Source organism: Emydura macquarii, unplaced genomic scaffold, assembly GCF_026122565.2.
Source record: "Emydura macquarii macquarii isolate MOO-44397 ecotype Brisbane River unplaced genomic scaffold, CSIRO-AGI_Emac_v2 contig_450, whole genome shotgun sequence".
Lineage (NCBI taxonomy): Eukaryota > Metazoa > Chordata > Testudines > Chelidae > Emydura > Emydura macquarii.
In genome coordinates, this window is record NW_027130587.1 from 13,307,096 (window position 1) to 13,321,859 (window position 14,764).

The 14,764-nt window shown below is 37.2% G+C and overlaps 2 protein-coding genes across 16 annotated transcripts in view; one reads left to right on the forward strand and one right to left on the reverse strand.

Annotated features, from left to right (window-relative positions):
• The window catches only part of NF1 (neurofibromin 1), a 147,641-nt gene that overhangs the window by 77,705 nt on the left and 55,172 nt on the right, over positions 1–14,764 (forward strand). The window lies entirely within an intron of this gene.
• OMG (oligodendrocyte myelin glycoprotein) lies at positions 9,144–12,485 on the reverse strand. The gene is made up of 3 exons (XM_067537708.1): positions 12,400–12,485; positions 11,591–11,785; positions 9,144–10,830 (listed from the first exon to the last, which is right to left on the reverse strand). Exon 3 carries the CDS (start codon positions 10,822–10,824, stop codon positions 9,484–9,486), a length of 1,341 nt encoding a protein of 446 aa, XP_067393809.1. The 5' UTR covers positions 10,825–10,830; positions 11,591–11,785; positions 12,400–12,485; the 3' UTR covers positions 9,144–9,483.

Below are 14,764 nucleotides of genomic sequence, written 5' to 3' on the forward strand. Positions count from 1 at the left end.
GATCTTTTGTTACATTGTGCTTTTTTAAATAAAAATGCTAATGAAAGCCAAGGAACATGATACAAATAGGAAGGGGTGCAGTACTGGGGCAGAGCACTTCTCTCTAGTGCTCTGATATTGAATACTAGGTTGTATTGAAAGTTTCAGTTGTCCTCTCTAAAGTTGTACGTAAGACAAGCCGAGGTTATCTGAGGAACTACCTGACCTCTCATGATCATGACTTCCTGTGACAGCTACATTGCCCAGGAACAGTGGAACTGTCAGCCTCAAGAATGTGATTTGTTTAATAGACAGCGTTTTCTTGGTTTCTGGCTCACAAATTCTGTATTGAGAGATCAGGATGACCACAAACCTCAGAGGAAAATGCAAGGGGTTTTAAATTGGGATGTCTTTTCTTAATATAAGAATGTTAACACTTTTACAAGGCATAGCTAGGGTATTTGTTGCACTGCTTTTTCATTAAGGCTTCATTTTAGAGTATCTTAATTACTCAGTCCTGGATATTTGAGCACAGATGTAAACAGATTAACTTTGAATGGTTATGTTTAATACAAGTAAATAAATTGACTTGTTGGACGTGAAAAGCGTGTTTCTTGAAAGGCAGATTTTTCTCCTCTTGTTTGCCAAGCAAGCATGTTGAATGCTGGCACACTCAAGGCATTAATCTTGCATGAATCCAAGAAAATGATTGACTTTTCCTTTAATTTGTCTTGTTCACTCATTTATAGAATTAGTACCTACCCTTGCTGCTACTACATCATTATTGTTATGATGATATAGTGTTTAAAGTTCCTTGAAACAAAAGTAAAGTAACAGATAGCTCTCCATTCTGTGTAGATGTTACTTTTATTATCATGCCTCCATCCGTTGTGATATTTAACTCCAATCAAATTTTGAAGAATTTGAAGTATCTTTTAAATAATTCCCCCCCTTCCTCCCCATTTAAAATAACACTGGTAATAGTGGAATTTTGCTTCTAATTGGACAACCCCAACTTATTTTTAATCACTGTGAATAACATAAAAATTTTTAGAAAATATTTGTTTAAAAACTAGATAATGCCATTTGAGCAATAAAATACTAAATCTGTATATACAGAAATTAAATATTTTTAGGTGAAGCATCTTTCAGACATGATACCAAAAAGAACATCAGATATTATATAGAACCTATCACCCTATTATCAGGGCTCACTCCACATCGCTTGGATTAAAGGCAGAAAACTACATATAAGGAACAAATACTCCATAACCCAACTCTTTGGGAATCCCACAGCTTTAATGGTCATAGCCTAGGAAAATCTTGGTACCTACAGAGCTGCTGAGGGTAATCATAAACTAAATGCTGGAGGGTAATGGAGCTGACAGTGGGGTAACAATGGAACTGGAGCAGCTAGGAAAACACCTTAACAAAGAATTGCATATGGCATAATATCACATAATTTAGGAATTAATCTGAAAAATGTACAGAGCCCACTGAAAGGATGAAGATGCACCCTACTTGGTAAAGTGGTGCCAAGAAGAGTTGACTTCTTAGTGTAATGACATTGGTATCAGTCATTATGCATGGAAAAGTAGAAGAGGGGAATTAAATCTAAAGCAAAAGAACACATATCAATGAAGCGATAGTAAACACTGAAGGGATTGTAGCAGATGAGCCTCCACGTTGAGTTGTATCACTTTTCAGAGCTGACTTCTTTGGTGTTGCTTTGCTTGTTAGAGCCTTGTCCTTGCTGGTGTGGTGGATGGTGGAGGTGGGCTGGCTGTCGGGGGTAGGCTTTTCTTCTTTAGCAGTGTGAGTGATCTTTTTGATGGTAGTATGGGCTGTCTTATCGCTGTTGGTGGGCTGACTGTCAGGAGGAGTCTTGTTTGTCTCAGTGGGATGGGTGGAGCTTTTGACTTCAAGCTGGACTGCCTTATCCCTGATGATGAGCTGGGTAGTGATGTTAGCCGTATGACTCTCTACCCTTCCAGTTAAATGGAGCCAACATAGCATGAGAACAAGGATGGCCAGGTGTGATTTGAACGGCATCTTGTTTCTGTTTTTGAGGGGGATATGGAAGAAATATCAGAAGTTGAAAACATCTGTTAGTTTTTCTTTTCTGGTAAACAGCAGATTGATTTAGCTTGCAGCTCTCCTGATACACTGTACTGATCTAGTAAAACTCAATGGTCATCTTCCATTTCCATTATCTGTACATATAAACATGAGGGGAAAAGCAAAAATGGCCTATAGAGAGAGAATCCTGTTTACAGCTGCTATTCAAGTTCCTCCTTCCTCCCTGGGTTCACTGCATTTTATGGCCTTTTTTTATAGACATTCCCATTGTGATTTTTTAAATCCCTATATGATTCTGGTCAGGTCTGAATAAAGCAAAAGGGACAATAAACTTACGCATGTCTACACTGTATGTCCAGTGAAGGTGTTCTAACGTGAGGGAGCTCACCTGTTCGCATAATAAAACTATCTCTGTGAGCCGCAGTAGCTATATTGGTGGGAGAAGCTCTCCCGCCTACATAGTGCTGTCCACATCGGCTGGTAGGTTGATGTAACTGACATTGCTCAGAAAGGGGTGGTTTATTCACACCCCTGAGCAACATGAGTTATGCGAACATAAGCTGTAGTGTAGACATAGTCTCTCTTGAACATACTAGCTGTGATTCCTTAATCACATAAAGCAGAGAGTGCAAAAAGTTTTGCCTTTTTGAAACCTGACTTCCATTTACTCGGTTTCCTTTGTTGTTTTTTGGGCAGTTTTTTAAAGAAGCGATTACTAAAAAGGCATGAGATCAATTAGCATAACATTGTCCAGTCAAAAAATGAAGAAGAATATAAGCTGAACATGTACTTAGTCAAAACCGATAGTAATTCTTTTACATTTTAACAAATGGTTATGAGATCAGCACAGAGTGCTCAATTTATAAGCAGAATTTAAATAAAATAATCTAAGACTAGCCCACCTAAAATATGATTTCTCATAAATTATCGAGGCATCAGGTTTTGAGCTCTCTTTGTTTCCAAGCTCAAAATGCTTAAGGTAAATTTCACAAGCCAGGTAAAAATTAAGCAATTAGTACCATTTATTGAAGGTTAAGACAATTTTAGCACATCATATAATTTCATACCTTTTTATTCTTTCAGATCCTCTTTTGGGAAAAAAGAATTCAGTTGCTGGATATCCTTCCAGGCTCTGAAACTGCTGTCTCTAATTTTAAATATCTTTCCTACTGTTTAAATATCACTTCATAATGATGTAATGAAAAAGCTAACAAATAGCTGGCTTGGTTTCTTTATTTACATATGTCTGATTGGATTTCTGTTTTCCAAAGTAAATAACTTTTAAAAGAAATTCTAATCAACAGTGATTTAAAGGAAGTGAAGTAATCCCTGAAAGCATTTTAACCCTTCAAAATTTCCTAGACTGTATTTATACATTGATCAAATCAGCAGCATTCAAGGAGTCATCTTTCATGTTTCAGTACATGATGAGCTATTATGTAGAAATATGGGATACTCCTTGCTTATTTAGGTGAAGCAAGAGAGTATAACCAACCCAGGGTTTTCTATAGGAAAATAATTTTAGAAAATCAAGCATGAAATTAAGGTACATTTTTATTGGTGTAGTGTCTCTTTACACGTAGTGTGTATAAATGTGTTAATGATTGTAGGGGATTAGATATATTAATTTTTGAATGCGGCTCACAGCATGTTTTGAATATATAAGAACTCTGTTTCTTACTCTTAACTGTGTCAGGAAAAAATTGGGAGAAAAGCCTCTGTTCTCGGAGTTCCTCCTAAATCACTAACAAATTTTACAGGTGTATAGCTTTCTGCAGAGGAAGGAGAAATATGCTGATATTTTTACATTGCCTTTCAGCCCAGATGAATTTTTCTCCATAGTTTGGCTGTGTTTGAGACATGACAAGGTGTTTTCTAGTAACTGACAAATTACTCAGTCATTACTGCACTTTTATAACTTTTAGTAATGTTTTAGTTCCATCTTGGCAAGGGGCCAAGCCAATTGATTAAGCACTAAATTCTGTTATCTTTACAAATCCTCTGGGATCAGTGGGCGGCATGGATACAAAAGATTAGAATTTGGCCCAAGTGCCCTTGACATGAATGAAGAAATGTGTGATTTAGAAAGAATAAGGCCGTGTGTGTAGAACATTCTGTAGAACAATGCAAATAAGTATTTAGACACACATTGGTGGGACTATAATGTCTCTAAAAGAAATACAGGATCTGCTTTGTCCACACTTCAGTGAATGGTGTCACTTTTTCATTCCTGTAACACTGTATTAAAGTATTGAAAAGCAAAGATTCAAATATTAATAGAAATACTAAAGATGAATATGTGCTAGAGAAAGGCATGGGTCGGTGGAGGTGTCTTGCAGATGACAGCTTAATTTTTCTTACAATTTCCTTTTTGCAGTGCTTGGATAGAGGAATTAATACAGACTGAGGCCATTTTTTTTTGCTCATGAAAGTTAGTCTTTGAGAGCATTACCTAATGTCAGACACTATAGTTTTTTGTTGTTGTATAGCTGTAATAAAAAAGCCATAATCCCTGAGCAGTGACCCATCTACTGATATAATCCTGAACGTGACTTTTAGCTCCCTATCTAAGCCCTGTCTCGTGGTATGAAAGGCATTTGTTAGCCCAACTCTCCCTACCCACTGAAAGGCTATCAAACCATTTGGAAGAGAAGGCTAAATTCTGTGTGTAATTAGAATGTGGGGTGTAAATTCAGAATGATATACTCCCCGCATTGCACTGCGAAAAGCACGGGGGTATCAAGAGTTAACGGGAAAAATCAGTGTGCTTCACTCCCCTTACTCCCATTCTAAATACTAAAATGATCAGTGATTAAACAATTCATATTGACTCTGAAGTGTTAACATTGCTCTTAAAAGCTGACAGATTTATAGGGGACGTAGGAGTTAATACCTCTGAGTCATAGTTTCAGGCAGTCCAGGGACTCAGGCCATGATCACTGCATTGATTATACTGTGTTAGCCTTTGAAAGGCTATCTCTGCAGCTATGAAGGCTGAAGCTTTTTTAATTAAATCTTCAAATTCAGAAAATCTGAAACTGTGGTGCAGGGCAAACTCAGCTCGCAGTCCGTATGTTTCACACTCCTACGCGATAGAGAGAGATTTTGCAGATTTTTTTTGAGGCAACGGTTTGTCATAGAATTGGGATAAAATTTTCTAATGCACCATTTTCGAAAGTGACTTAAGATCTTAAGTCCTGTTGTCTTTCAGTACAATTTGGTCTCCTATCTAATGCAGATGCTTTTAAAATTTTGAATCCTTTGTCTTCTTAAAATTGGTCATGTTTAGCCGTCTTGTCTAAAGAGTCAGCCTGGTAATAGCATATATTTGCAAGCTGAAACTACTGAGTAACAATGAAAAGGCTCACAGCTAAAGATAAGCAATTAATATGCACAAACTAACATAGTTCTTAGGTACTGAAATGAAATTAAGTTAAAAAAATCCAAATCCATTAGCGTATGCATGGGAGAAACTAATATTAAAACAACGTTTTATGCCCTTATGGTATATTGTGTTTCCTAAGTATTTTGAAAAATCTTACGCCTCAGTTGACTCAGTTGACACATTCTTAGGGATGACTTGGAGTGGAATGATTTTACTATTTTAAAAAAAGCAGAAACTGATTCCATTATGTCCACACCCCTAAGAATCAAACTGAAACATCAGTTTTGTCAGGGTCTTGTGATGATTGTGTGCAACCATAGCAACCAATGCTTTTTTTAGAAAAAACCATGAAATGTATTTGTGTAATCAAGGAATAGAATTTAAAAATACAGTACTGAACAAAATCTGAAACTAGTGCATGTACCTGGTAATTCTGTGTATTTGCATTCATGTCCATTTATTTTTTTATTTTCTTCACATTTATCTTGGAATGCAAATGACTTGCTGTTAGAACAGTGAGTAGGCAGGCAAATGTGTTCTCCATTATGTATTCTAGTTGCTCAGCAACAGTGCATGAACAACCTTATGATTTCAGCCTGCTTTACTTAAAGCAGCCAGTTGGCCAGAGGACTTTTTAACTTATCCCCAATATAGGTAAGTTTGAGACAGGGCTGGCCCTAAGATTTAGGGAGATTTGTTTCCAGTAACTCGTGAAGGTGGCCCGATACTGTTCCTTTTCCACCAATGACTTGATTCTCTACTTCCACATACTCATGACTGCTTCAGATTATCTCTTAGCTGTGACTACTTGCAGAACTTGACATGACTACATGAATTGTGCAGCAAGAGCAAGTTTGGTGTCTAGGTAGTGTTGGAGAATGCTTCTGATTGTACCTGAGGTGTATCCAGTCATATCGCCTTGTTCTGTAACCTCTGCCAAATCTCACAAGCTAAGCAGATTTTGACCAGTATGTGAATGGGAGATTTCCAAGAAATATCTGATTCAGGAAGTGGTGGGTGGTTGGTGTCATTTTTTTCCTTTGTGCGTACTAGGGGTCACTCTGCTGCTGGCAGTGCCGTCTGTTAAATGTCCTGGCCAGTAGCACTGAATTCACCTCGTGATGTGTGGGGAGACTTGAGGCAAACTTTGGGTCAAAGCCTATTGATACCAGTGGATAAATGTTATATCAGGCCTGGTCTACGCTTACCGTGAAATATGTAGAGTAGCTTGCATATCTCCCATCGACCTCCTAAATTCTAAATAGCGCAGCTTGCCCACTATGCTGCGCCGATGGGAAATGCCCTCCCATCGACACAGCATTACTCTTTTTCCAGGGGTGGATTTATTCAGTCGACTTCCAGATCAATTGAGTGTCGATCCCAGAGAATCGATCTGGCAGTGCCGAATTTGCTTCCGTAAGTGAAGAGACATATCCTCAGACTTAATGGCAGATAGGAAGGGTAGGGTTTGCCTATCATGACTCTTCCATTGGCCCCAATTTTATGCAGTTGTTGAAGATACATGGTAAGCTCTTAAGAGCTAGGATTGTTTACATTTCAACTTGAGTAACTGTTTATTTTACCTAAAATGTCCATATAATTTTTCTAATCTTTTGTAAGTTTTGTCTTCTTTTCCTAAACTGTTATGTAGTCTTATATGGTAAACAACTGCCTAGTTTCACCCAAGAAGTAGCTGCATTTCTGTAGTGAGTGGACATATATCCTTTAGCTGTCTACAAGTCTCTGTGGGCTTCTTTGAGATTAAAGGCACTATATAATTGTAAATGAGCTTGATGAAAGAAAAGGACATGCAGAAAAAGTGTGTCAAGCTAATATTTTAGATTTGCTTTTATTTGATCACTTCTCTGATTTTCCTCCATAACACCAGAAGTTTTCATTTTGAATTGGGTACCATGTTCAGAAAGGGCTGACTTATTTCCATAGGAAAGCCAAGATTATTCAGAAACCTGATGGTGTTTTAACCTATCTTTAGGGATATAGCTATGAAGAGTTTGGCGGATACGTATTAGTCATGGTGAATATTTATTCTCTTCAAAGGAACACTAACAATAACTCAGTTGCCTGCAGCCTTAAAAACTGTGTTTGTAATTGGATGTCAGTGAAATAACTGAGTAAGTTTTTTAATCTCATCATTCAATGTATGCTGTGCAGTTAGAAGTTAAAACATAAGCTGTTTCCTTGCTCATTCCTTTTTGACCATTTTTTGGTCATAGAAACATTGTTCACATAGATGAGAGGTCTTGTGAATTGTGATTCCTGTTGCCATGGAATCAGTTGCAGAATTTACTGTTGGGGCAGCTCCACGACAAAGATGGTTATTCATGAAAATTTTGCTGCCCTCTTTTGCTTTAGTATCTCGCTTGGAGGATGCATACTCACAGCAGATAGAACTCTGCTTCCTGCCAGCCTCTTCGTCTTCCTCAAAGGAGAAAGAGGCAGTTCTGTTTTCATTATGCATACCCCACATGGATACTGTGATTCGTTCTTGATAAGGGGTTCCCCTGACCAGCCTCTCTGACCAAGGCACTGTAGAACAGTGGCCTCCAGTGATATCCTCAATTCAAGGAACTGGAATATGCCTCCTGCAGCACTTCTTAAAGCCTCTCCCAGCTCCTCCCGATCCCCAAGTGCCTGAGTCTCGTTTCCCACTTCATTCCCCCAGTTCTCCTCTCCGTTGCCTCCTTATACCTCCCAAGTAGTTAAAAGGAGGGTTGTGAATGTTCTGTATCCCTCGCCTTGCAGCCAAGAGGGAATATAGTGTGATGAACTGAAACTCTAGTGAGGTCCCCTGGCTTTTGCTGCACCCTCATGCTGGATTCTGTGGCAAACTGGAAATTAAGCAACTGCCTGAAATGCATAGGAAAACATTAACAAAGGCTTGTAGTAATTTTAAGTGGGGAATAGTATAAATTCAGTAAAAGCCACCTTTTCCAATTGTTTTTCTCTGTATTTCATGTTGCTGCAGAACTTTAGTAGCATATATCTTTTGCAGCACAATTTAGCGCTACTGTGCTGCAGAATACATGGAACTATGCATATAAGTATATATCAGCTCAGTGGCGTGCAGAATGTAGTATGAAGGTACATCATGATCCAGTCATATCATGATTTTTCTTTAAGTATAATGGAGTAAGTTATTTTAGAGCATTAGAGAAGGGCTTGAACTAAACTTAAAAGAATTACATTTAGTAATCACTTTTACTGATAGTGTTTGTTATCCAAGAATCTCATAGTAGGTGTATATTATCCCCTTTTATAATCTGGGGAATTGGAGGTACAGAGAGGTGAAGTGACTTGTCTAAGCTCTTTCAGTGGGAGAGCCAGAAAGAAAAGCCATTCCTTTGACACTCATTTCTCCTCTCGAAAAACTAGACCATGCTGCCTTCCTTGGTTTTTCCCAGTCCAGTACATACCAAAATAGTCTGTCATATTTTTAATTCCTGAATTTAAAACTATGGTTCTTCATTCTGTATTAAAATTTCTGTTTAATATTTATGGATATACATATCCCATGCCAACCGTATTTCCACAAATAATAACTATTGATTAGTGAAACAAATTAAGTTTACTTTATTTCCCCCTCTTCCTTTTGTATTTCATTTTAACTTACAAAGGATCAGCACAGCTATATCACGAGAATTGCTGATTGGCAAGTCAAGCAAGAAAAAGCGGATATGTTACAGGCCTTTTATTTTTTCCAGATGTTTAATGACAAAAACATACATAAACCAGTACATAAAATTCCAATGTTTTCTTTTTGTGCAAGGAAAATTAAAAATTCAAATACAAAATAAGCACATTTCATAAAAACAAAATCAGATTAGTGTTACTCAGTAAGATATTAAAATAAGTAGCAGCTTAGTATCAAGATATTAATTGTGCACTTCTTTGTTTTAGAATGGTTACTTTCTTTAGAGCGGAGTCAAATTTCAAAACTGAATTTCTTGTATTGGACTCACTGTTTGACTTGGGTGTTTTTGCTCCAACTGTTTATCATTGCAGTAAATTTTTGTTAATTTTCAGACGAATGCAAGCCCGCAGCCGATCAGCATTGCCACTATGTTAAGCATTACGACACAGAATGAATATACTTCACAAATGCTTGCTTTGGAGGGCATCTGAGTGTTAAAAATATTTGTGGTGGACTCCTCTTTCCTTAAGGTAATGGTTGTGCTTTGTTGAGGCATTTTAGAGTTGCTTGTCCGCATTCTGCTGGTAATACTTAAGGTCATGGGAGTAGTGGATGATCCTGTTGAATTCATCATGCTTGAATTCACATCAGTTGACTCTTTAATGTAGATGGTGTGTGTCGCTGCTGCTTCATGAGAACTAATTTTTCGAGTAGTCAGATCTTCTGGATAGAGGAGTAATGGTCTGTCTGTGCTTGTAAATAATACAGTTTGGCTTAAGTTGGCACTTAATGTAACTTCATTTGCTCGAAATTGTTCACGTATTTTTGTCACTTGGATTGGTTCAGTTGCCATTGGAGAGCCATTCGTGTCTACTGCCTTTATTCCTTTACCCATGAGGTTAGTGTCTGTAACCAGGGGAATAGTCAAAAGTGGTGTGGTATTAGTCCAAGACATTGTTTGATTGGGGCATGGAGACCCTATCACAATGGCAGATGTTTCCTTCACCCATTTTAGCAAGTAAGGGATATTTTGCTTATCATTGCATGACCATGGGTTGTTATAAAGTGTTATTACTTGTAGTTGGAAGAGCTGGTCAAAAGCTTTGTCAGGTATATATGTGAACTTGTTGTTGTGCAGATAAATGTTTGTAAGGTGTAGCAGTCTCATCAGTGTTCCTGGAAGGATTTGTGTTAAAAAGTTGTTTGATAGATCCACGGTCTCTATGTTGTAGGGCATATTTGTTGGAACTGTCCAAAGTTTGTTACTACTGAGATTGAGAAATTTGAGACTACTCAATGTGTTGTTGATAAGTACAGCTCTTTCAACCATATTTCTGGAAATGTCAAGCACTTTAAGATTCCACTGATAAGCTGTATCAAGTTTCTGAATAACTTTAATATTGTTACCTGTGGCATATATTTCCCATAGCGACTTGGGCAGATGAGCAGGTATGTTCTTGAACCAATTACATGAAATATCGAGGGTCCTCAAATTGGTGAACTGAGTCAGCTGATGATCAAGATCAACTAAGTGGTTAAAGGATAGATTTAAATATGTAATGTTGGCTTGAAGTTCATGTGGCAGTGAAGTCAAGTTTCTGCCAGCACAGTCCACATTTCTATTATTTCCTGAGCACGTACACGTAGAAGGACAAATGCACAGAACAGTGGGAGTAAAAATCAGAAGGACCAGTAGACAAGGAGATGTTTTCAATATCTGGTATTCCATTGTTGCCTGAAATTAAATATACCAAAATAATACCCTTATAATATAGACAATATACTTAATGCATTTGTAAGGGTCATCTTTGCGCTGATGACTTGCTGGAGAAAATAGGTAGGGGGTGTGTGTGTGTGTGTGTGTGTGTGTGTGTGTGTATAATTGTTCAAAAAAGACTTTACAAAGCATTCCTCCATTTACTGGCATGTGCCTGGCAGAATGAGACTTGTTTTTTCATCTCCCTTTCCCCCTTGAGCTCAATTGAGGGCTTTCTTCCTAAAATGCAAGTCTGTTCCAAATGTAATACAATGTGTGCTTTGTTTTTTAGTGATTTCAAGCCTATATTAGTTTAGAAATAATGTGCTCTTTTACACAGATGGATGAAAAAATGGCTGTCAAATGGATCTGCCTTAAAAATCTCTGCAGTAATGTAGCAGTCCCCCCCACACATGCACAGTGTATTTGCTTAAATAAGATTTGTTAAAGTGCATCTGGATGATTTGTTACAAACTTAGTTTTGAAAACTGAATTCCTATTCCAAAATAGACATTAGTAATGGTTTTCCTTTAAATATCATTACTCCGATTCTCTAAAGCTAGCCAACATGTATATTTGAAACGTGAATAAACGTTTGAATGAAATCTCTAACTGTCATTGCAGCAAATTTCTGGTGCATGCAACTGTCATAGCCCAGTATTTTCAGTCTTATTTCCAAATCTCTAATTTTGTAGTAGGTTTTTGCAATTAAAAACAAACCAAAAAACCCCACACTTACCACAGTTCCTTCTGCAGTATCAGTGCACCATTTCTCCGAAATATGTACACTTAAAGGTCGCCTTGTTCTAGAGAGTAGCTACAGTTCCTCTGTGGATTGTGCTTTCCTCTTCAGCTGCATCATATTGCTGTTAGCAGGGGCTCCGCAACCACCTGATCAGCACTACATGGGAGGACTGCAGAGCTGTTGTTGGTGCTGACTCAAATTTATTGCAAGGGGTGCATATTCAACAAAATAGACAGGTTTTTAATTGAGTTACTAAACTTCTCGATAAGCATGTTTTTCAAGATGTGGCTCCATCAAAATGTAACTATACAAATAACATCCAGTAGAATTTCTGTAGCTTGGTTTGGCTTTGGTTCCACCTAAAAGAACCTATTTACAACTGCTGTTCATATTGCTGTGTTCTTGGTACCTTAATTTTAATCTACATTCCTGTAATGATGTCTTTACAATTTAACTCTGAGTTCCTCTGCTTCAGCCTTCTTAAACTATACTGCTGAAGTCTTTCATAATACTTTAAACTGCGAATTATATATAAAATTTAATTTTCCTCTGCTAAAATGAGATTATCCAGTGTAACCTAGCTACAGTATATTACAGTTTGGGATTTTTACAGATATTCTCAGTGAGATTTTATTTAAATTTCCCCCAAACAATCAATATAGTAACAATCAATATTACAGCTTTAGGCTATGGGGGGGGGGGGGGCACGAGGGAGGGGTGAGAGAGAGAGAGAGAGAGAGAAAATTCTTTAAAAAATTATATAAAGCCTTTCTTTCTGACACATTGGCCAAGTCTATGCTTACCTTGAAATTCAGTGGCAGTCAACAGGAATTATGCAAGCTATGCAGAACTCCTGTCGACTTCATAACTCCTCTTCCACGTGATGTCTTCACTGTGCTATGCCGACGGGAAATGCGTTCCCATCAACACAGCGCTACGCCACTTGAGGGGGTGGTTTTAATGCGTTGTCTTCCAGATCAATTGAGAGGGTCATCACTGACCACTCAGTCAGTCCGGATAGATGGATCTGACAGTGACAAATCTGACATGCTTATTGTTTCTGGCATCTTATGTAGCTATTTTTATCTTTGCTTTTCTTCTGTCAGTGAACAAAATGTATATGTAAAACTTGATGATTTTAATTGCCAATTGTAATTTTTAAAAAAAAGGTTTGTAAGCTTTCAACTATTTTTGCATTATATGCTAACAATATGCTGTATGCAACACACACACATGCACATTCCCTGCTCCAAAGAGCTTGCAATCTTAAATTTATCAACTTAAATTTATTATTTATAAATTTATAAAATTTCCTTCTTTGCTGAAATGTTATGGGAAGCTGGTTTCAGCATCTGGCATCTTATCACTATGAAATTAAATATTCAGTGTGCTAAATTCTGTTCTGGATCGCATATCCTCATCAAAATAGTTAATTAAGTTCCAAATACAGGGCCATGGTCTGTTACCCCATTATTGATAAAAGGGTTGCTCAGGTGTAACTGAAGGCAGAATTTGGCCAGCAAAATCTTAATTGCCAATGTTGATCCATGAGCCAGAAAGAATACGGTTGAACTAAAATTCAGGTTGACTTTTCAGAGCTGGCAGTTAAAAAATATGTGTACTTGTAAACTGAGCGAATTAGTATGGAAGTCGTCATGGGACAATAAACGTGGAATCCCAAATCACTTTTTTTTAAACAAGAACCCCCTTTTCAGAGTAGCTACTCTTTTAAGAATGGACTTCCTTCTTTGACTCTTTTTTTTCCAAACTAAAGCAGCTTTAATTTAAATGCTGTATAATTTCTTCCAAGAATCTTAGAAGAATCCACCTTATGGAAAATCTGGATTTGCAATACAGGCTGCTTGTACTTGAGTCTCTTGGATTAATCTTAAATATGGACTTTTCATGTTAATCCAAAATTCAGAGGTTCCATTAGGATTTCAGTTTTAGTTCAAATTCTTTACATTGCAATCATTTTTAAGATACAGTTCTCCAAATCTGCTTGCTTATAAGTAAAAGTTATATTCTGTCACATACAGTATGCTGCATAGCACACAAAACAATTCTCTCGAGCAAGATCCGTTATAAAATTCCATAAAGGTTCATCCTGGCAGAAACAGTTATTCCACTTGAAGGTTACAGCATTGTAAATGTATTAATGAATCAGTGTTCTTTGTCCAAATATACAATATATGAGAGTTAACTCTGTGGTTTATGGCATACTGTATTAATTGAACTCTTGTGAACATAAATTGTGTCCTTTGCGCTAAGACTTGCATATTCCAGCTAAAAAATGTGAATTGTGCTCCATGCTTTTCACTAAGTTGTTCTGCAAACTCTGGGCATAATTCTGCAATCCTTACATGTAAAACTCCATTTGACTCAAGCTAAAACTGTGGATTTAATTCTCTTTAATAATATTACACTTTGATTCTATTCGTTTGAGAATTTATTTTCAGTTTAAAAATCCATCTGAAGTCTAATTCTTTCTGTTTATTCTGACCTACCAGTAGTATACTTCCTCATTCTCCTCTTCCTCTCTTTTTGTACCACATTGCTCATAATTACTCCTGACGCATTTGTCTTCCTGTTACACATGCTAACATATAACTGCTTCACCAAGCCTTTGTACTCATCTGAAATGAATGGATGAAGGAATAGTCTTCACTTGATCTCTAAACGTTGAGTAGAGCTTAAATCAATTTTCTTTGAACTAACATTTATAAAATGTCTTAATGAGCATAAATGCTGCAGTAGATTCATGCCCCAATACGTATTTAGCACTGGCTGAACTTTTTTTTTAGGAAACCTACAATCACTTAACTCTCTGCGCTGCTAAGCTACAAATAAAAAGCCCCTTTCTCCTTATGAACACAATCCTTAGTCTGTGTTAACATTTCTTACTGTTCTATCAAAAACTTAGGGTCCATACACCAGTAGCTTTTCTTTCAAGTGGGTGAGAGAGAGAAGACCACTAAACTCCTTTTGAATTAGTCAAGCATGGTGGATCCAAGATTAGCATTGACCTGGTCTCAGTCTTGTTACTGTACTTTCACTTGGTTGTGTCTTGCAAATGGTAGTATTTGTAATGGACCTCAAGGCTACAAAAAAAACCGCTGAAGATATTATAAAAAGACTAAAGAGATGCTGGCAACTAAAGAGCACATT